Source organism: Rhinichthys klamathensis, unplaced genomic scaffold, assembly GCF_029890125.1.
Source record: "Rhinichthys klamathensis goyatoka isolate OS25496 unplaced genomic scaffold, OSU_Roscu_1.1 h1tg000440l_1, whole genome shotgun sequence".
In the NCBI taxonomy this organism is placed as follows: domain Eukaryota; kingdom Metazoa; phylum Chordata; class Actinopteri; order Cypriniformes; family Leuciscidae; genus Rhinichthys; species Rhinichthys klamathensis.
In genome coordinates this window covers 472,276-495,565 of record NW_026606936.1, presented here as the reverse complement: position 1 = coordinate 495,565, position 23,290 = coordinate 472,276, and the positions used below count along the sequence as shown (strand labels likewise).

Genomic DNA, 23,290 nt, shown 5'->3' with positions numbered 1-23,290 from the left:
TGGGAGAATGCTACCAGTAGAGGACGCTATTGGCATGGCGTGTTACTTGAAATGCAATGAAATGAAATAGTAAATACATTTTTGTACTTGGAAGTATATACTTTACATATATTATACTTTATATATTATACTTTAGAAATATTGTACTTACTTGATGTAGCCTACTTTTGTGGACTATAAATATTAACGTTACATCACAATATCACTTTAACATAAGGAATCACTTTAACATAAGGAGCTTTGTCATTCTCATTAAAAACGCGTTATTTCATAACTCGTTGCACTGTTCTACTTTTTTCTGCAGTGAAGCTTTCGTAGGGGAAGAGGAAGTGCTTTCTAGAAAAAGGAATGTGGTTAAAGATGTTCTGCTCATGACTGAACCACATACTTGGGAAGTCCTGATGATGACATTCTTCTGACATACATTCTTTTGGAATGTCATTATCGGTAATATCATAAAAACTTATTTAAATGTGTTACTTAAATGTTTTTTTATTAATTAAACTCCATGTTCACTGTCCTCGTGCTCTGTTCTAGTCTTTAATCAGTTTGCTTCTTTATCTGGGTTTGGATCATGTGGGATTTGTCTATGTATGTCCACTTGACATTTTCTAATAGCTCCTTGGCAGGTAGAGTGAGTTAAAGAAAAGAGTGCAAAGTCATTAATAGCTCTCTGGGACACTAATCCAGTTCCCTGAATGGGCAAAACAGAACCTAACTGTGTTATTTCAGGGATTTGTTTTATGTAACAGATTAGTCTCCAAATCCACTGTGAAGAGTTGAGTTGTTAGTGTAGCTGGTGACAGCAAAGCTTAATCCTCTGACCTGCCCGGGACAGCGACCGTGCAGATCTGTGCTTTTCATCTCTCTTTTGTCACTCCTTCAGTAAGGTCCAGCAACTTGCCTATCAGCATCTGCATTTGGAGAGAAGAGAAAAGAGAGAAAGCATGCCATGTCTGCACACGGAGTCCCTGTCCTCTTTGCCTGCTGAAGGCAGGTATGGAGTCACCTCAACCCGCATGGGGTCTCAAGGATCCAGGTCCAAATCTGGTAAAAAAGGGAAGAATGGAGAGAAGGGTGCTCATGTGGAGAGGAATGACAGTGAGAAAGAACAGAGTGTCATAACCAGTGCTGGATGGTTCTTCTCCCCGCTCTGGAACCCTGGTGCCAAAACCCAGAGACTGGGATTCAGGATGGGACAGGAAAGCGAGAGAGTGAAGGCATGGCTGGATGATCATTCAGATTCTGCCAGGTCTTACTTTAGCAGATCTTCAAGGTGAGCAGTGTAGTGGTATCTGTGAATCTGCGAGTGTGTGAAACAAATCTTGTTATTAAATGATGTGATGTGAAGCATTTGTAATCATGCATATTCATTGTTCAAGTCTTAAAGTTTGAAAATTGCATAGTCAGAAAAATGGTTCTAAATAGCACCAGATTAGGTTTCTACGAGGTATACCCCCAGTTTTACAGACAAGACTTACATGTTTGAGCTGGTTTAACTGAAAGCAACTTGCCCTAACATATCTTAAAATATGTCAGTGCCACTGTTTAGTCTCAAAATGCACACCAGTAATGTTTTTTTCTAAGGCACATTTATTAAAGCTAATTAAATGTCCTAATTGATTCAACTAATGCATAATCCTAGCTTAATCTATTCTAAGTACTGTCTGTAGAACCAGGCCATAATGTTTTTGCCAAACTTTTAAATGGTAGTGTATATACATTGGTTATTTATTTAATATGGCACACTCAAACTTTTACTTTTATAGTTCCATTAGGAACAGGAGCCTAAACACCAACACTAAGTAGTAAAGTAGCTATTTCAGCATATCAGAGTTTGTTCCTTATAAATGATTTTAAATTGAAAAATAATACATTAACCAGTAAGGAAATATTTTTGAGACATCATAAATGATCTCACAGACAGTGTTTGATGAAAAGAAAGACCACTATAGTTCAGTATGATTTTTAATTTGGTCTTGTGACAAACAGACCTACCGGTATGTTCTAAGCTGGGAAACATCATCCAAAACACAAGATACACTGGTGACCACCCACGATTGTCTTTGTTGACAGGGATGGCTTTGCCCAAATTGCTAGCAGTGCCATTTAATCTGCTGTGTCCCTTCTCTTCTTAGACATTGGGTGAATGGCTGTGTAGAAAGAGCCCAAGCTGCCCAAACCCTCATAACTGAGCCAAGGTCTAGGATGACCATTCTTGGCAGACGCAGGGTGTCCCACCCTATGTCTGGGCCCTCTCGAGGGATTCTGCACCCTGCCACAATGAAAAGACCACACTCCTTTTCCGTCCATCAGATTGATAATCCTGAGAGTTTGGAACAAACAACATGTTTGCCACATTCTCTGAGCTCCTCAAGACCAGCGGGACAGTGTAGAAGAGGCAAGTCCTGTAACTTCATGATGCGGCTCGTTGGTGGTCCGAATAGACCTCTACAGAACAAAAATATCTGTCTTCAGGTCCTACAACATCTTTGTGAAATCACTCAGGCTCAGAGCTGCTGTTTCTCAATGACCACCGTGGACAAAACAGGTGTAAAGTGTTTGGGTCCTGTCTTCCAATCAAATGAGGAGTCTGTCTACGACTACACACAGTCAGAGTGGGACAAGTGCATTATGGGATATGTGGTCAGCACTGGGAGGCCTCTTAACATCAGGGATGCCCGTGAGGTAATAAATTCAGGTTGTTCCATGTCAAGTCTAATCTGGATTTTACACACCCTCTCACAGTCAATTCAGGTCTGGTCCAGGATTCCCCCTATGGCCCCGTCCACACTCCTGCGTTTTCGTTTAAAAACGGAGACCTTTTGCTACGTTTGCACCTCCCGTCCACACTAAAACGGCAAAAACGGAGACCCAAAACGGAGAAGTTTAGAAACGCTGCCGATCCGTTTTTCGTTTTGAAACTCCGGAGGGCGTTTTAGTGTAGACGGGTCAAGACGGAGGACTTTAGAAACGATGACGTAGTAGAGGCTCACGCTCGGCTCTATGATTGGGTGTCATCAGTCATGGCGTATATCTTTGCTAGCAGCTGTTGTACAAGTAAATTCTGCATTTTACAACGCTATAACTGCCTACATGCGCCGGAGTCAAGCTATTATTCCAGCGATCTGTGACAATTCCCGTGTGCAGCGGCGGCGTTGACCGTACATGGAGCGTCGGTTTGGGGTTAACCCAGAGCATGGTGGGATAATTTTATCAATGAAGTTGTGTTTACACCGGCACGCGCATGCCCAGTGTTGGTGAATGGTCACGTGATCCGCGTTTTCAGTCGTTTTAATGTGGACGGAGATCAATTCTAATACGCAGCTAAAACGCTGGTGTGGACGGAGATCGTATTCGTTTTAATTCTCCGTTTCTAAACTAAAACGCAGTAGTGTGGATGGGGCCTATAACAGTAACACTAGATTACTCAGGCACTGAGTACGGACCTGAACTCATTCTTTGTACTCAAAACAGACTGGCCGTTAAAGGGGTAATCGGATGCAAAATTCACTTTTATATGGTGTTTGCATATAAATGTGTCTTTGCAGTGTGTGGACACAACCACCATACAATGAACAATGTTTAACCCCTTAAGTGTCACCCATAGCCATTACATATTTAAAACAGTAATATCCTATACTAAACCCAGGGTTCTCAAGTTTTATCAAAAGCTTGGAGTGAGATCACATGCGGTTAGGGGAGGAGCCTAAACGGAGCCCCCGCCCCCGCCTATCCCCGCCCCCAATTTTACCCATTGTTCATAATTAACCAGCAAAAATTTAAATTATAACAATTGGTAAATTTGATAAATGACAGAGCAATTCATCACATCAAATATAGGCCTACTCTTTAACGTTATATTTCAAAATTAGGCTACAAATATATAACAAATTGCTCCAAAATGTTTGGAAAAACAAATATTTTTACATTTTTCCCTGACATCTTTGAAAAATACAAATGTAATGGCAATGATTAGGCTAATGTATGTTTTGACAGGATATACAATATTACCAAGAGCACTCTGCTTTACCCTTAATGTAACTAAATACTATTAATACAGTATAATATAGAATTTAAAATAAACTTAAGAAATACATCTTCATTCCTTCCCATACCCATTAACATTTCCTTAGCCAAACTGAGACAAAGCTTTTGGCCTGGTTGCAAAGCAGTTGTAGAGTTTTTGACTGCATCAATAATGTATACAATGGGCTATATATTAACTCTAGTTTGACGCTTGACCACTTTGTGTTAATTCGCGTGTCAATGGCGAGATTGACGCGCGTAACAACAATAGTTTGAAGCGAAATTTACGCGCGTCAGAGGCGAAATCCGGAGGCGAAAGTTTCGAAACCCGTTGGCGGCCATCTTTTTAGATGTTTATCGAGCATTAGCATTAGCATTATTCGAGAGAGTCACCGCTCGTATATGCTCTGGAGAGCAGAAACAGCTGCGTAGGGGACATCGTCGCTGTACTCGGGTCCACCAGAACCTCCGGAGGGTTTCAGGAGTTTCACAATTTGCTCCAGGAGCTAGGTTGCGTGAAATGCAATACACCGATCGCGCAGCAGGGGGTAGTAGAGTCTAGAGTCGAGTCACGTAATATTCAGATCAAAATGGCAACTGAAGAGGAGTGCATATTGCTGATTTTACATCGGCGGCAACAAAGGATGTATACGAACAAGCTCGCATAACTTTTCCTCTTCGCCCGCCATTGTATTCAAATCTTCTTCTCCTGTAAACATAATAATATACCTTTTTATGTACATTACTTGCAATGTCGCCCCCACCGACAACGCATAGTATTGCGTGCATCGGCGCGTCGCGTATCAAAAACTAGGATGACACATTTGGCTACGCATCGACGCATAATGGCGGCCGAAGCGTAGCGATGTGTAGCCTTGCGCACGCGTATGCGTGCCGATGCGTTGACTATGTAAGGGCCCTAAATCATTCGCGCTTAACGCGCCAGACGCTCAATTCGCGCCATTCGCGCGTACTTGACGCGCGAATGAGGCGTATTCGCGTCTACCGCGCCGCGCTCTACGCCTCATTCGGGCCGCAGGAATTTTTTACGCGCGTAACGCGTCTTTGCATTGACTTAACATTGAAATCACTCGCGCCTGACGCGCTATTCGCGTCCGGTGTGAACGCACCATAAGGCGTGTTAAGACCCTTATTTTGAAATAGTGATGAACATGAAAATCATGAAAGAATGGTAGAAACCTCAGTTGGTTTTCTTGCCAACAGTTCAAAAGATAACATCCATTACATTTTTTAGGAAAAAAGGTCTGAAAATGTTTTATATATAAAGAAAATATTATAGATTCACCATTTGTGATGCGGCGGCGAGCTATAACAGTTTTAGATAATAAAAAAATCAAAGCGTTTTGGCTTTGATTTTCATGCAGTTTTAGAGTCCACCAGGTTTTGAAAAAATATATTTTATATAAAATATGAATAATTAAATTTTTACATTTTCATAAACTCTAAATTCTATAACTTTTTTTCTGTTTCACTTTCTTAAATGATTTAACTTCTACACAAATCTGCCAAATGTCTTCTTTAAAACAAGAACAATCATGTTTACATTTTAGATTTTACATCTATATTCCAAAACATTCTTGAATTATTTACAACCATTTAAGTTTGGATTGTGCATTTTCATGTTTATTCAAAAAAGGGGGCGTGACACTAAAAAGTATGATCACTCTCAATAATCAAGCCGTTTGGATTTTATTAGCATATTATCTGCCCTCAGCCATTTATATACTGTCCGCCAAGGCAGCACTTCAGTTGCTCATTATCATTTAAAGAGACATGCACCGAAACGGGTTGCTGTGAACAGAGCTGTTTTTTGAGGTAAAAAGGGTGTTGTTTTACACAACCATTGAGGAATTTTATCCAAAGTATGTTACGGACTTTACATAAAGACCCTAAAGAATCACACCAACTTGTGGAAAATGGAAAATTAAAATAAAACATTAAAATTGAAAACAACTCATTTTATATCTACAAGTTGCTTTAGGCATCACAACATAATTCTGTGAAATAAGCTATGAGCAGATGAACCGATATACAATGAATGTATAATTTTTTTCGCTAAATAAATTCAAATTAAAACACTAGAAACTAAAATTAAAATAAATTAAATGCTACAATTGATTTTAGGGCGCAAAACCTATTATAGTACAACATGAATAATGGTTATTCATTTTGAGGTTTAGGCTAATAAAGATTACATTTAACAGTGTTATTAAATTATAAGTGTTTTTAAAGATTAAATTTAAGTGAGCATTATATGATGGCGAAGGTAATCTCAAAGTAAAAATAGGGGAAATAAGCATGCACAATTAATTTAATATTTAATGTTGACAGATGGATACATTAAAAAATATGAACTTATATATACTTATGTTATACAAATATATCATCCTCATCTTTAGATTTATTGGAACTGAATATGCGTGGGAACGAGAGACGAGATTGCATGTACTTGTGAGCCTTTATACGCTCTGAGGCATATCTGTGGGAATGGAAATATTCCATGGAATGGAAAAAGTTTAAACCCAGTTTTTTTACTGTGACAGCTGGCAGAATGTGAGAAGAGAGAGAGACAGAATGAATAGCACAGAAACTTAAATGGTATCTCTCTCAGAAACATTTCACAACTCTCATCTTTGGCCCTCTTTAAGGGTTCAACCCCGTTATGCCTCTGAAATTTCTCATGTTTGACTGCAGACAGTTATAAAACAACATACACTGTCATCACAGAGATAACATAGTGATGCAAGGTTTTAAACTGATGTGTTGTACTGAATAACTGATTTGAACTGTCCTTTTATAGGATCCAAGATTTCAGACTGAACTGTATGAGACAGGAGAAGACAGACCCAAGAGTATTCTCAGTGTGCCCATCCTCAACCACAAAAAGGAGGTTGGACAGTTATAAATATATTGTCACTATGCTATATGTCCAGTATTGTATTACCACTAACAAGATTGGTTGTACGACATTTTTTATAATGTATTATTTGTATCTGCTGTCAGTCTTTTTAGTAATGAACATTCATTTGTTTTTAACTGACTATGGACTGATTTTGACAGGTTATAGGTGTCATCATGGCTGTGAACAAAAGCAGGCGAGGCACATGCGTAGACAGCTATTTCTCCGAGCAAGATGAGAAAGCAAGTATTGACCAATATTAAACATGGCATACATTTTGCCTTTCAAAAATCTAAATTTAATAATACAGAGTACATGTCCATTTTTGTACATGAAATTTGAATTTGAACTTTGTGACATAGACCTGGGGCCTCATTTAAAAAACTGTGCGTAGGATCCTTACTAAAAGTGTACATGCGCCCGAAAGCCAAAAATGGCGTACGCAAAAAAATATTCAGATTAATAAAACCGTGCGTACGCCAGAACCTGCGCAGAATTCACTTTATAAATCCCGATAAATCTCAGTCAGCGGAAGATTGTGCGCACACGCGTCTCCTCCCCGAAATAACCATATATGGAGCTTACAACGCCTAGTTTTACTATGCATATCCTCATCTGCATATCATTTGCATATGATTATTCATCCACGTGATAACATGTTTAACGGTATAGACATTAGGAAAATATGAAATAGCCTAATACGGATGTGCCGTCACATTAGCCTACATTAATAAAAATAATTTAGTAGCCTATCCTTGCCTTGTTTTTGAATAAATAAATCAAATAGTGTAAAATACATTTCAGAGAAAGTTTTCACAATCTTTTCCACTGATCAAATAGTATTTTTTATTGATTTATATTTTTAATGGAAACAGATAGACTGTTGTTGTGCATTATTTGCACGAAACTATTTTCTCAGACAATCTGCTATAAGCAATTATCTCTTTAGTTAAAATATTAAAACACAGCATGCCAGAGGAAAAGTGTTCAAAAGCATTGCATCCATAAGAAATATTTATATTTATTAAATATAAAAAATGTAACTTCTCAGTAATGATTTCATGTTTAAGTGTTTAACTCCATCAATGACAATGGCATATTTAATCTAAATGTTTATATCAGAAGTAAAACAGTTTAAATCATTCTTTTATTTATTTAAACTGTTATTGTGAACATGCACTGTTTTTATGATTAGGACTCTGTCGTTAGATAGGCGTTAGTTTCACTAAACGGCACAACGCGCTCGCTGGCGCGGACATTTAAGAAGGGATGAATATTTGCCTCAAGTACATGCTTGGTGAGTGAAATTATATTTGTATTATCTTTCTGTATAGCCTATGTATAATTTTCTTTAGATGTTCTGTCTAAAAGTGACCAAAAAGACATTTAACTCCAGCTCACCATCGGTGTCGCCAAACTGCTCCGTCTCCAAAACGTTCGTACGCATGGGTCAGAGTTTGCGTGCAGGTGCGCACATTTTTCCGTCAAGTTTGTTTTTATAAATCACAACTTATGCGTCGGAAGTGGCGTACGCCTCTTTCAGGGCCTGTTTTGTGCGTACGCAACGGTTATAAATGAGGCCCCAGGTATCTCTAATAAATAATTAAAGCTAACTACTGTTGTCACGAAATACTCCGAGACATGAAGGTTGAGACACAGGCAGATAACAAAAACCAGGAACATGGAAAACAGTGGAAACGCTCAGAAATACAGTGTCACACGTACAAGACTTTGCAGGGAATGAATGTGAAAACCAGGCTATTATAGGGTGAGTTAAACAAGGTAACTAATGAGACACAGGTGGATGCAATCAGGGATGATGAGTCAAGTCAGAGAGTTACGGGAAATGTAGTTTCATTAGGGAATGGCAATAGTCTGGGGTGGAGTGCCCTCTGGTGGTAATGATGGGCACTCTCACTGGTAATCATGACAACTGTCATGTGACTTGACTGGATGAGTCAAAGAATGAGACAGTGTTTTGCCACTAGATGCTGTCGTCACATATGGTGTTGTTCGGACTGATCCTGGAAAACAGCCAGCTGTGTGAGAGTTCTGAACAAGAGAGCAAACGCAACCAGGTAAATCACTCAGACTTTATTCATTTAGACACCTTTATCTAAAGTGACTTATGAGGAATGCGTCAACATAAGTGATTCCTCTGAAGGAGACATATCTGACAGAACTAACTAAAAATAAGATATATTTACAATATACAGTATAATTAGCAATTAACTTAAAAAGTACTGAAAAGTGCTATGAAGTAATACCATGGTGCTATGATGTATAAATCACAATGATTTATTAATCCTACATTGTGCAGTTACGTTACTTTAGGATTAATCTTAAATTCACTGTGGTTATAATCGTGGTGGATTTGATTGACAGGTTCTGCTGGAGTTGGCCCAGCTGGTGTCACATGACTACCCCTCTGTGGATGACATGCTCAGCAAACTGGCTGCTGTCATCCTGCCAGTGACAAAAGCACAATTCTGTACTGTTTTCATCTCAGATGACAGCTCCACGGTAGTACAAAAATGAATAAGTTCATGGAGAATGATTCATTTGTATATTAGCATCTGTTAAGTGTTGGTTTTGCTCTTGCTTAAGTCGTTCACTTTCATTTAATTTCTTGTAAAGGTTTAAAAACAACACAAAGCTCATGAAATGCTTATGATACTGAACTACTAAAAACGGCTTGATAAGTTGACTGATAGATCCGGGGGGTTTTTATGTCTTGAAGGAGCCTTTCTCAAGGATGGTCCATATAGAAGAAACCAATTGCTCCGTCCAATGTTCCACAAGGTAAATAAATGTACATTTATAATTTGTTTACGACACACAATAACATTTACTTTGGTTTGTTTAAGCACATAATGTTGAAAGCCATATAATAATAGTCTTCAGAATTTCTCCCTAAAACTTTAGCAAACAACAAATTAATAAAACATTTGTATATGTATATATGAGCATTTGTATATATATATATATGAGCAACTTAATGTCAGTTAAATATCAAATGGCAGATTTGAATGTAATCTTCAGGGATTGTGACACCAGTGACATCAGCTACATGTGTGCTGTTCATGTGCGAAACTCTGTGGAGACGCTGAACTTTGTCAACAGGCCTGTAAGTTGATCTGATTGATTTAATAATTTTCACTCTGCTATTTATATAATCTTACCAATAACATCTATTTATACCTGCTGGTATAAATACTTTTGCTACTGTAATGATTGAGATCATATTTCTACTTGGAAACCAGCAATGACCTATTTGCAAAGTCTTTCTTCCTTTTTTATATAGGGAAAAACATATCATGTGACCAAAAAGTACAGATTTTTTTTTTCTGACATACAGTTTTTGTCTGTTCTCCAAGGCCCAGATTTCCAAGGTCCCTCAGATCAGAAGTTTGATCGGCACACCTCTGAGAGGCAAACAGAGAGGTAATGTCATTCAGTAGTTAAATGTTTCACAGTCTTGTATTGTTCCATTGAACGAAAACTCTGTCTTCATGTTTTCCCAGATGATTTTTTGGTTGTTCAGATTTGTTTCATTTATAGCTCAAGAGATCATATTATATTACATGCAATAAGAGTATACAGCTCTAAATGTAACATGGAATACATCATTCAGATCATTTGGTTTGGGAAGGATTTGGGAAGACATTTTTGAGTTCATGCGGAAACCCCAGACTTAGAAAATCTGAGCACAGTCTGTGATGTTGTTAAGATCAGTTTTTAATCCTGTTTGAAGAGGAGACATGATATAACTGGGGTCTTTTAACTATAGGGTCAAAAAGTCTCCATTTGCTCCCTTTTTAATGTCATTAAAAAGATCTTATTTGTGATTGGCCTCAGTTCAAATATATTACATCCCATTCTGTTCATTGACAATGATACTGGTATGCAAATAGTCTGTTTAGTCAGTATACATATTGCTTTCTTCGTATAGGTGTGTGCCAGCTAGTCAATAAAAGAAACGTGGCCCTTGCTGAGACAGAAGTTTTTAGCCGAGCTGATGAGCTCCTCCTGGAGGACTTTGCGGTGTACTGTGCTCTAGGATTGCAGAACTTCAACATGCAGCAGAAGGCAGATAAAACCAGAGCCAGGCTGGCTGTAACTAAAGAGGTAAGACATGCCATCACATCCCTTTTGAGTCACTGGAAATCACTTCATATTGTAAGAATAATGAGTAAGTGATTTTGAATGCTGACTCAACAATCACACAAGACACTTGATTTACACAGGAAAATCTAATATTTTAAAAAAGTACTACAGAATTGAGCAATGAAAATACTGTACATTGTTTTTCTTTCTTTTTTCATGATGTGTATGTATATGGGTGTGTATGTGTTTGCACCTATAGGTCTTATCTTATCAAATCTCTGTTTCACAAGAGGAGATTCATGACTTGGAGGTAACATTCTTTTTAATACTTCCTCTTATTTTTCTTGATAAGTACCTCCAATCCAAGAACCGCACGTATGACTAAATTAACTTATTTATAACTTACTTATAATTTAAGTGTTAAAGCCTTTAATTGTTGATGTGATAAAGGAACTTGCAACTTCCTGTGGTTAGGGTAGTTTATTCTTGTGTGTGTTTGTGGTTTTGTCAGTTGCACCACTCAACCCAGGACATTGTGAAAGATTTAATCAATAATCTTCCCATTTCCCCTCGCTTTCCTCTCCAGGAGTCCGTCATCCCGTCAGCAGATGCACTCTGTCTACTGGATTTTGGCTTCAGTGATTTTAATATGTCCCAGACTGCCATGGCTCAGGCCGTTGTGCGCATGTTCCTGGATCTTAATTTGCCCCAGGATTTCAGCATTGACTACAAGGTTTCTGGTTTAATCCTGCTTGGCTCTTCTAAATAACTAAAATCACAATCAAGCTTTGAGTAATATACTTGCATGTAAGCTATGGATCTAGAGTTGGTATTTCACTTTCTTTTTCAGACCCTGTGTCAATGGGTTTTGAGCATAAGGAAGTGTTACAGGAACAATGTGGTCTATCATAACTGGAGTCATGCATTACATACTGCTCAGTGTATGTTTGCCATGCTGCAGACAAAGGAGCTAAAGGTCAGAATCATAGTCTGTCGATAAACAATTTGTCCTAATCCTTTTTTTTTTTTTTATGTAATGGATTCGAGGAGTTTTGTGATTTAAAAAAAGTAACAAATCCTTTCCTCGCGGGGCAATTTGACCTCCATAGGAATGAATGGAATGCGAGGAATGCTTCAGTACACATAGAAAAAACAAGAAATGCTCAGAATTCTAACTAAAACTGCTAAAACTTTACCCAAAAAAATATTTTATAATGTCTACATGTGTATCTGAATGCATACTGAAGAGAAATGACTTTAGGACCCAGCGGAACAGCTCATTTGCTTTAAACAGAGCTATAAGGCCATCTAATAGCAAGAGTCATGAAATATCATGTCATATTTTTTTTTTCCACAAGAGATCAGCAAAGACACCCAATGTAAGATATTTTGAGCTGAATCAAAAGGGTTACGCATGAAATTGTGAGTTATTTTGAATTTAAAAGTTGAAAGAATGTGAGGAATGTGCTTAAATTACTATTTATTATTTATTGATCAGATCTGGTCATTTAAAGGTAATAATAATAAAATAAAATAACAAAAAATAGACAGAATATTATAAAAATTAAATAAAATAAGCTTTCTGGACCAAAAAAAAATAGTATAATTTTAGGGCTTCGGGTAATTTTGACCCATGAGTGAAAGACGTGTTACAAAGTGAGAAGAATGAGGGTTAAGCAAATTATTAGTTAATTAATCCATGTCTTCCCAAATCTCTGATATTTCATTGCCCTCACATTTGGTGTTATTCCAAGTTTACTTAATCTCTCATGTTCTTTAATCCAGAGTAATTTTAGCAGTCTGGAGGTTCTTGCTCTCATGATTGCCAGTCTGAGCCATGATCTGGACCATAGAGGCGTGAATAACTCTTACATAGAGAGGTAAACTAGTACACACTACTCCAACCCCCACTTTGATAAAGAACATCTCTAACTATGGTGGTATTCTAAACATTATTCTAAACTTCAGTAATGATATGCAGCTACATTGGCCTAATAAGTATTTGGACACACATTTAAACACTGTAAATTGCCTTAATATGTTGTCCTGGCAAATAATGCATTCTTACAGTCTGTAGTGCATTTTGGTATTCTCTTTTTCTCTTTCCCCTATCTTTCTCTCTCTGTGTTTTAGGAGTAACCAGCCTCTGGCACAGCTGTATGGTCACTCATCCCTAGAGCACCATCATTATGACATGTGCCTTCTCATTCTCAACAACCCCGTAAGATCCCATAACATCTATCCATCCATCCATCCATCAATTCATACCATTGTTTATCCATCCATCCATCCATCCATCAATTCATAACATTGTTTATCCATCCATTCATCCATCCATCCATCCATTCATAACATTGTTTATCCATCTCTCCATCCATCCTTCATCCATTACATTATTTATCCATCCATCCATAACATAATTTATCCATCCGTCCATCCATTCCTAACATCTTCCATCCATACATACATTAATCCATCCATCTATTTATCCATCCATCCATCCATCCATCCATCCATCCATCCATTTATACAATAATGTATCCATCCATTCATAAAATAATCCATCCATCCATTTATAAAATAATCTATCCATCCATTCATAAAATAATCTATCCATCCATCCATCCATCCATCCATCCATTCATAACATAATTATCCATACATCTATTCATAACATCCATCCATTCCATCCATAACATAATTTATCCATCCATCTATCCATCCATTCATAAAATAATTTATCCATCCATCTATTCATAAAATAATTTGTTCATCCATCCAATCATAACACAATTATCCGTCCATCCATCCGTCCATTCATAATATCATCCATCCATAATATCATTTATCCATTCATAACATCATTTATCCATCCATCCATCCATCCACCCATCCATCACATCACATCATATATTTCATGTGAACTATTCATCCATCCAGCTATCTGTCCATCCATAACATCCATAACATAATTTATCCATCCATCCATCCAGTTGTCCATCCATTCATTCATAATATAAATTATCCATCCTTCCATCCTGTTATCATCTATCCTGTTGTCTATCCATCCGTCCATCCATCCATCCATCCGTCCAGTTGTTCAATTGTCCATCCATCCATCTAGTTGTTCATTTGTCCATCCATCCATCCATCCATCCAGTTGTTCATTTGTCCATCCATCCATCCAGTTGTTCATTTGTCCATCCACCCATCCAGTTGTTCATTTGTCCATCTATCTATTCATAAATGAATGAATTAATGTCCATGCACAACTATTTCATACTTCCCACCCCGCTTCTCTCTCAGGGCAGTCAGATTCTGAGCTCGCTCTCATTGAAGGAATACAGGGCCTGTGTGCAGATGATTGAGAAGAACATTCTGGCAACAGACCTTGCTATTTATATAGAGTAAGCTATACCGGTAATCCTTTTCCAATTCAAGCTATAAACATACATGTTCACACAAAATATGTTAAAACACAACAAGCTAAATGTGGCTGTATGGGTTTATTTAACTATAGGAAGAGAACAAAGTTCTTTAAACTTGCTCAGAATAACAGCTGTCTTTGGAAGGATGAAGGACATAGAGAACTGCTGAGGTAAAAAAATATACAAAATATATTTTGAAGAATATGAACATTAATGCACAACATTCACTCATTTATGACTAAAAAAAATAATAATAAAAATACATTTCATCTGATGCACATTCTCACTTACAGTGTAACCCACAAAAACCTACACATTTCTTGTACTTCAAACAACACATACACATATAATTATTCTGTTTCACTTTTTTCTGCTGCCATTTTATGACTGCAGAACAGTTGCACAAGAACAGGAAACACTCACCTCATTTTGTTTGCTTGTAACCACTTCCTGTCTCTATATTAACTGATGTTCCTGATCTAAATAGGTCAATGCTAATGACAGCAAGTGACATATGTGCAATAACCAAACCATGGCCAGTTCAGAAGCGGGTGAGCATCTCCCACACACACATTTGTATGCATGCATGCAGATACACCACAACCACACATGCATTCAAGTGTAGAAACACACACTTGTATACGCACATACACACATTTCTCTTTCTTTCTCGTCATCTCAACAGATTGCTGAACTCGTAGCAACAGAATTTTATGCACAAGGAGACAGAGAAAAGTGTGAATTCAACATTCAGCCAATTGTAAGTTTAAAGTTATGTGTTTACTTTCTCTACTTCATTACTTTTGTACAGGAAGATATTATATTTAAGAGGAAGAGGGGGCATATTATATTATGGTTTCCAAAATAATTCTCTTTTTTACAAATAGTTAGTTATTATGTTGTTCAATTAGAAGTTGAATCTCTTTCTCACAGGATGTGATGGACCGTGAAAACTCCTCTCGGTTACCTCACATGCAGGTTGACTATATCGACGGGATTTGCTCTCCACTTTATGAGGTGAGGGCCTGCCTGCACACATCCTGTTAGAAATGTGTGTCAGTATGTGTGTTTAGTGAATAAGAGGCATTTCTGCTGCAATGCTGTGCCTCCGTCTTGCAAAAGAAGAATATAGTCTATACCTACTCTTTCTCTCTCTTTGCTCTTCTTTTCCAGGCCCTGGCCAGCATTTGTGAGTCCTGTTCTCCTCTGAAGGAAGGTTGTAGAAGCAACAAAAAACACTGGCAACAGCTGGTGGACAGCCGAAAGGAAGAAAATTCTTAAAAATTAAAAGACAAAATGGAGAAAGGGAAGAAGCAACTTTAACTCTTTTGGGGGGCCATTCATAGAGTAGACCAGCAAGAGAGAAAAAAAGACTCAAGGTCGTATCTGATATTCAGATTATTACTATATATCGAGGGCTTGGAGCCAGAGGGGCGTAAGTGGCTTTTGACAAACTTTACAGGAGAGACAAAACAAAATTTTGACCACACTTCAATCACCTGTATCATTAACCTTAAACCACAAAAATTGCAACCACAGGCATACTTACATGAATGAGTATTTAAGTAAAAAATGTATGGCATATTAACACAATGAACATGTTCTAAAACATTTTAAAATAAAAAAATATGTCAAAAACGTCAGATACGCCTTTTTGGCACCAAACATTTCTAAGTCTTCTATGGACATATTGGGCGTATCTGCTGAACAATGCAGAAAATAATTGATCAAAAGGGGAATTGATTGAATAATTAACACTTGAATCACACTTGAACAAGTAATTATTTTTCATTTAACTCATTCATTATTATTATTATTATTATTTTTTTTTTTTCACCTTTCCATTCTTGGCATCTGCTGAACACTACAGACTGTAATTAAAGTCACTGAACTTGCTAAACACACTTCTGATTGGCAATTCATGAGTTGTTCAATTGATTTCATTACAATTCTTTTTTTTTCAATACTCTATTTAATTGACAGTTCTCTCGTGTTCTTTTTGCTTTTTAGTTCTTTTCCCTCACCATCCTTCCTGGAACATGAATGCCATGTGAATTAATGTAGCCTTGGCCAGAATTTCTTAACCTTTTACGTTGGTTTCTTTTCCAATTTTCAACATCTCTCTGTCTTTTTCTTCCTTTTTGTGGTGTGTTGGCATCCTCTTCCTGGCCACTTTCAACCCCTCCCTCCTAAACAGGCTCAATGTCTACTGTCTCAGTCCCTCGATCTTCTTCTGTCTCCATGTGTCCCTCATCAATTGCATGATCTGTGTCCCTGCCTGTCTCTCTTTCCCCATCTTCTGCTGTCTCCATGTGTCCCTCATCTCTCTCCCTCATCTCATGCTGTGTCCCTAAATTATATAATTAATATTTATTAATATCCTACATGAATGCCCTGATACTAATAATTCGGGGTAAGGATTAGATAAGGTAATGTTCTAACTTATTTTCTATGCAAGTCAGAACTCACTTCCTCCATCCATCTCCATGTGTCCCTCAAGTTGATCTCTCTTCCTCACCTCATGTGGCTGTGTCCCTTAATGATTAACACATTAATATTTATTAATATAATATCCTACATGAGTGCCCTGAATCTATTAGTTTAAGGCTAGGGTAAAGTAGATTATGAGAAAGTTCAAAAGAATATTCTCTGTCAGAACACAGGCACAGTTAGCCAGATCAGACCAAACCAATGGGATTAACGTTAGCCATGCTAGGCTAGGCTAACAAGGTAAGGCTCTCAAGGCATGATTATGTCTTACTGTCATCACTCTTGTGAGGAAATGCATTCAAACAACTCTGACTCATCTTCAACTTCTTCAATATACACTCACCTAAAGGATTATTAGGAACACCATCCTAATACTGTGTTTGACCCCCTTTCGCCTTCAGAACTGCCTTAATTCTACGTGGCATTGATTCAACATGGTGCTGAAAGCATTCTTTAGAAATGTTGGCCCATATTGATAGGATAGCATCTTGCAGTTGATGGAGATTTGTGGGATGCACATCCAGGGCACGAAGCTCCCGTTCCACCACATCCCAAAGATGCTCTATTGGGTTGAGATCTGGTGACTGTGGGGGCCATTTTAGTACAGTGAACTCATTGCCATGTTCAAGAAACCAATTTAAAATGATTCGAGCTTTGTGACATGGTGCATTATCCTGCTGGAAGTAGCCATCAGAGGATGGGTACATGGTGGCCATAAAGGGATGGACATGGTCAGAAAAAATGCTCAGGAAGGCCGTGGCATTTAAACGATGCCCAATTGGCACTAAGGGGCCTAAAGTGTGCCAAGAAAACATCCCCCACACCATTACACCACCACCACCAGCCTGCACAGTGGTAACAAGGCATGATGGATCCATGTTCTCATTCTGTTTACGCCAAATTCTGACTCTACAATCTGAATGTCTCAACAGAAATCGAGACTCATCAGACCAGGCAACATTTTTCCAGTCTTCAACTGTCCAATTTTGGTGAGATCTTGCAAATTGTAGCCTCTTTTTCCTATTTGTAGTGGAGATGAGTGGTACCCGGTGGGGTCTTCTGCTGTTGTAGCCCATCCGCCTCAAGGTTGTGCGTGTTGTGGCTTCACAAATGCTTTGCTGCATACCTCGGTTGTAACGAGTGGTTATTTCAGTCAAAGTTGCTCTTCTATCAGCTTGAATCAGTCGGCCCATTCTCCTCTGACCTCTAGCATCAACAAGGCATTTTCGCCCACAGGACTGCCGCATACTGGATGTTTTTCCCTTTTCACACCATTCTTTGTAAACCCTAGAAATGGTTGTGCGTGAAAATCCCAGTAACTGAGCAGATTGTGAACTACTCAGACCGGCCCGTCTGGCACCAACAACCATGCCACGCTCAAAATTGCTTAAATCACCTTTCTTTCCCATTCTGACATTCAGTTTGGAGTTCAGGAGATTGTCTTGACCAGGACCACACCCCTAAATGCATTGAAGCAACTGCCATGTAATTGGTTGATTAGATAATTGCATTAATGAGAAATTGAACAGGTGTTCCTAATAATCCTTTAGGTGAGTGTAGGATTCATCAGTTTGTTTCATAATATTCATCAAAATCGTTTCTGCCTCAGACAGTTCCATGTCTGCAGTTGTGTCAGCCATTTTGAATGCAGTTTTAGGGCACCAACTACACTTACGCCCTTCTGGCTCTGAACAAAAATGTGGGTCCTACATGTATTTTTCAGAGCCAGAAGGGCGTAAGTGGACTTACGCCCTTCTGGCTCCAAACATTACTCACACTTTTGTGTTAGGTCTGTATTGTTTTGTTGCTTTATTCAATACAGTTTGATCTCAGATAGGTCTTTTTGGCACAACTAGATAGAGCTCATCAAGACCTTTAATTTGATATATAGAACTCATTTTCGCCCAAAATGCCACTTACGCCCCTCTGGTTCCAAGCCCTCGATATGATGACATTAAAAACATTAACCATTTCTTATGTACTAAGATTATTAACACTCTCCATCTGGTTTATAGTCAACACTAAAACAAAGCGAAAAGGAAAAGAAAAAAAAAACTAGTGTAATAAAGTGAAAGAGATGGACTGAAAGAGATTGACGCAGGTATAAGTTGTCACAACCAGTTATGCCATCTATACCTGTCATTCTTGATCTTCAAATAAACCGCAGACTTTGTGAAATATCATGTACGCAAGACAAGTTCCTGGTTGGCTTTGTCATACTAATGAATCATTACTAAATCATTTTATATGTACATGTCATATGTGTTTAAATATGTGTTGTTGAGTTGTTTTAGACAAGAAAGCACAACTTGATTCTTGATTCTACTTAATAATGTTTCTGTTCATTCCTCAAAAAAAAAAGGATTCATTTTAATTAAATTCATATGCTTGTAAAACTGAAAAGATAAAAACATTGTTTATGAAGTGATTTCTGATAATACAATTATTTTGCATAGAAAACATGAAAAACAAGAGTCTGTTATGTTTTTTTTTTCAGAACACACTAATATTGTTGCATTTAATTGATTTATTACTCCCACATTGATTATTACAGGTTGACCTGATAATCTAACATCACAGCCATGCATATTTCCTGTCATAAAACTGAAATACTTGTCCAAAGTGCAATGAAATTAGCGGCAGAAAATGGGGGAGTGCCTGACGGTGCAACAGAATGGTGTTTTCTCTTGATGTGGTCACAAGTCTTCACGTGACCTGTGGCAACATGTGCAGTCTTGTATAGAAACAAGTTTGCCAGATGTGCCTTTCTGACCTACTCAGTATACAGGGCAATGCTCTGAGAGACTGACAGTAGAGCTAGTTGCTCAAACACAGACAAAAAACATACTTTCAGATTTTATTCAACCTTTAAATCCACTTCATTAGGGGAGTCTAACTAATTTCTAAACATCATATGCATTAGTAATAATTTTCATAATTATATTTTATTGAATTATAAAGTGATTATTTTATTTCTAAAGAACATCCAAGAGTCAGAGTAAATCCTCTGTTTACAATGATTTAAAAAAAAATTGGCGATAAAAAGTAGTGAAGCGATCTTCAAGCCTCATGTTTCATTTTCTTTTTTATAAATAACTGGGGTTTTTTTCAGCGAAAGAAACACTCAAAACAATTGGACCTTGTATAAGCAATAACCACAAAAAGCTAAAAATGAACCATGATTTTTTGATCGTTAAAAGAGCCGTTTCATTTTTCTTAAAGAGTCAGGAGAAAATGCATTGCAGCCATCTAATCATTAAAAATATATTAATTAAACTGGTTGTCATTGAGTTTAGTGCACCTTTTTAGCATGTACATAAATAAAACAGGCTAAATAATCAAATAAATATGTCTTTAAATATGTAAATGGACAAAAAACAAATGTCATGAAATTTAGTACAAAATAATTTTTATTAAAAAAAAATATATAATAAATAAATATAAATACAGCACAAAACTCCACATTGAAAAAGCTGTTTTAAACATAAACCAGCAGAATGTCAGGTTAAAATATCAGATGTGCACAGCATATCGTCAAACTCAACATTGCAGATGATCCAGATATTCATGGTTTTCTGCTGCAAAACAAAAAGACACTTATTTAGAGGCATTATTATTTCCTTGAGAAGACCTGATCATTTGTAGGCTACTTTTTCATTGGTTGTAGTTTTTTTTTTTCAGCATTTGTGTCACTATCCCAAACAAATGATGAGAATTTATAGACACTTACTTGGCAAGGATCTTCTCAATGACCTTCTTAACCCAGGGAGCAGTGGGGTCCAGACAGATCTCTTTCCTGGATCCCTTTAGGGTGGCACTAAAAAGTAAGAGGAAAAAAACAGTAAGAACCATTTTTCTGATTGTATTCATCTGGATCTATGTAATCTGTAAGTATTATGCCATTGTTAAGGTGAAAACTCACATGATCTCTGTGTCTTTACAGTGTGGGCTGGGAGGGAAGAGCTCCACACTCTCTATGTGTTTACCAATGCGTCGACTCTCTGTTTCAATGCAGTGACAGCGTAGATCTACACCCACACCTTTAAGACTCATTCCTGAAAGCAAAATCACAAGAATAAGTTAATATTGTCTTATCACATACATGCATGACTTACTAAAGTGCCTACTATGTACAAACTATGGTAACTGATTAACCTGAAAAAAAAACGTTTTATAGCAGAATTTGGTTTTGCAATTGACTTACCTTCACCAATGGTCAGGAATGCCAAGGCAACAATAACAAAGACTGAAAAGATTTTGCAGTTCATTCTGCCAAAGCGAAGCTTAGATTTACTAATGAAAACAACAAAATGAAAAGTATTCTTGATGCTAGTTGCTTTAGGTGTTCAGTTCTGTTGGTGAATGCTCCACATTGTGGAATTGCAGCTCTTTTAAAGCTTTCTCCTGGAAGTGAGTCAGAGGGAATTGCGCAACATAACCGTTTGGGAAAGTTTGTGCTGAGGTCACGAGGATATGAAGCTCATCGTGTCACCCTCAGTTATCCACGTGAAAAGAGAGGAATTTTTGAAGTGATCAATATTGACTTAGCATTGCTGTATATGACTTAGCATTTAGTGTTTTTCAGTAATAGAAAAAAAATAAAACAATCATTCAAATCACATTTATCAAATCTGATTAAAACATAGAATTTTGCAAGACATTAATGCAATACATAAATGAATGCTGATTATGCAGATACAAATTACACTCACTCTTAAGTACTACACCAAATAAATAAACAAACTGAGCCACAAGCTAGTTATAACTCAAAGTGAAACTGGTCCTTTTAGAAAATGTAATAAGCTAAATTAGGGGTTTTCAAACTGGGGACCAACAAACTACAAGCAGGTGAGATTCCGCAAAATGTCTTTTACCAGGAGACTCAATATATACACACAGATACATATTTATTTATTTACATTATTTATCTGGCAAAAACACAGGATCTCTTTTAGCCACCAATAAAAATAGTAAATATGAATATAAATAGAAGCCTATATAACTGCATAAAAATAGCAACCAACGGCAGAAAGTAATTAAATAATAGCCTATATTATTTTGTAAAATTATTGTAATAAACATACTTAAATGATGCGGACATAAATGAATCGATTAATCGTTTTATTCAAATAGTGCATTTAGAAGTGCACTAGTGCATTTAGAAGTGCACTAGTGCAATAGTGCATTCAGGAGTCGTCTGAGCGATCCGGATCACAGAGATTATTTGGACTTTCCAGAGGAAGTGAATGTATAGACCAATCTTTTTTTACAGTCTATCTATGGCCAATGCGGAGATGTGGCATTTTGTCACGATGGCCTAACACTCTTCTCTCGGAAAACAGCATATTTACTGGAAAGATACTGTTATACCTCTGAAATTGAAATCAATATTGTCGCTACTTTCAGTAACTCCACAAAACTGTCATGAACGCCAAACAAGTATAGGCCTATTCATTTATTGTTCAGCCTTAGCTGAAAATTGGTCTTTCGTCTCGCCACACATTCACAAAACAATTAACAATATTCAATACACGTCAAGATTAAAATATTCACATTTCCTACCTCTTATTCAAAAGACTTATTGCATTTGGTACAAAAGTTTGTTTATATATTGCTTTAATCGCTTTTGGTGTTCTGTAGCGACGACGTGATGGTAATAATTCAAAAACATGATTCAAGGGGTGTGTGTTGTGTCTCTTGTTACAGTCAAAGCTTTTCTCTGAAGAGCAATTTGATATAACTGTGTGACTGATTTTTGCTTAGATCTTATTATTTTTCCTACTACTCTTGTAATTCTGTCTAATTTTACTTTATTCACAGATATAACTCATCCAAACCACAGTTATATTATACCCTAAAACACTCTCAATTAAACTTATATAAACTCTTTGCAGAACAACCCGACTTAAAGAAAATTCTCTTAGCAAGAATAGCCTTTGATATGCTTTCTTATATACAAATAAGATTCATTATCAGAGAAATTCAATTTACAGTCATGGTTCCCAAATACTTAAAAGGCTTCACAATTTCAACTGTTTGATCACATAACATTATTTCTGTTAGAGGCTCTGAATAATTTAAAATCAACTCTTTTGTTTTACTTAAATTTATCAATAAAGAACTTGCTCCATACCATTTTTCTAGTTTCAAAACCTGCTCCTCGTACTCAAAATGTACACAGTCTTTCCATAAAAGTGCCACAAGTGCCATATCATCTGCATATTTGTATAATTAATAATTCTCATGCTGCACTCTTATACCACTTGTATAAACAGAAAATAAAAGAGGTGGCAGGACACATCCTTGGGGTGACCCC

The 23,290-nt window shown here is 37.2% G+C and overlaps 2 protein-coding genes across 3 annotated transcripts; one reads left to right on the top strand and one right to left on the bottom strand.

The window, feature by feature from the left end:
- Positions 1-662: 662 nt before the first annotated feature.
- On the top strand, positions 663-15,851 carry pde5aa (phosphodiesterase 5A, cGMP-specific, a). Its single transcript, XM_056236170.1, has 21 exons — positions 663-1,276; positions 2,139-2,688; positions 6,851-6,940; positions 7,111-7,191; positions 8,938-9,027; positions 9,335-9,472; positions 9,690-9,751; positions 9,992-10,076; positions 10,327-10,393; positions 10,902-11,077; positions 11,316-11,366; positions 11,643-11,789; positions 11,907-12,032; positions 12,842-12,936; positions 13,190-13,277; positions 14,363-14,463; positions 14,577-14,654; positions 14,972-15,035; positions 15,170-15,244; positions 15,418-15,501; positions 15,658-15,851. Exons 1-21 carry the CDS (start codon positions 948-950, stop codon positions 15,763-15,765), a joined length of 2,685 nt encoding a protein of 894 aa, XP_056092145.1. The 5' UTR covers positions 663-947; the 3' UTR covers positions 15,766-15,851.
- Positions 15,852-20,424: 4,573 nt separating this feature from the next.
- Positions 20,425-21,375, bottom strand: cxcl8a (chemokine (C-X-C motif) ligand 8a). Of its 2 annotated transcripts, none has more exons than XM_056236168.1 (4): positions 21,179-21,375; positions 20,897-21,029; positions 20,705-20,791; positions 20,425-20,552 (listed from the first exon to the last, which is right to left on the bottom strand). In XM_056236168.1, exons 1-4 carry the CDS (start codon positions 21,240-21,242, stop codon positions 20,540-20,542), a joined length of 297 nt encoding a protein of 98 aa, XP_056092143.1. In that variant the 5' UTR covers positions 21,243-21,375; the 3' UTR covers positions 20,425-20,539. The 2 variants fall into 2 exon arrangements, with proteins under 2 accessions (XP_056092143.1, XP_056092144.1); XM_056236169.1 differs by having other exon boundaries at positions 20,455-20,549; positions 20,701-20,791; positions 21,179-21,374.
- Positions 21,376-23,290: the final 1,915 nt, after the last annotated feature.

Coding starts and splice junctions, on each gene's coding strand:
- pde5aa (XM_056236170.1), top strand. CDS start 948: ATGCCATGTCTGCACACGGAGTCCCTGTCCTCTTTGCCTGCTGAAGGC. Junction 12,033..12,841: donor TGCAGACAAAGGAGCTAAAG/GTCAGAATCATA, acceptor TCTTTAATCCAG/AGTAATTTTAGCAGTCTGGA. Junction 15,036..15,169: donor CATGGCCAGTTCAGAAGCGG/GTGAGCATCTCC, acceptor TCATCTCAACAG/ATTGCTGAACTCGTAGCAAC.
- cxcl8a (XM_056236168.1), bottom strand. CDS start 21,242: ATGAACTGCAAAATCTTTTCAGTCTTTGTTATTGTTGCCTTGGCATTC. Junction 21,030..21,178: donor ATTCCTGACCATTGGTGAAG/GTAAGTCAATTG, acceptor TTTTGCTTTCAG/GAATGAGTCTTAAAGGTGTG. Junction 20,792..20,896: donor TGTAAAGACACAGAGATCAT/GTGAGTTTTCAC, acceptor CTTACTTTTTAG/TGCCACCCTAAAGGGATCCA.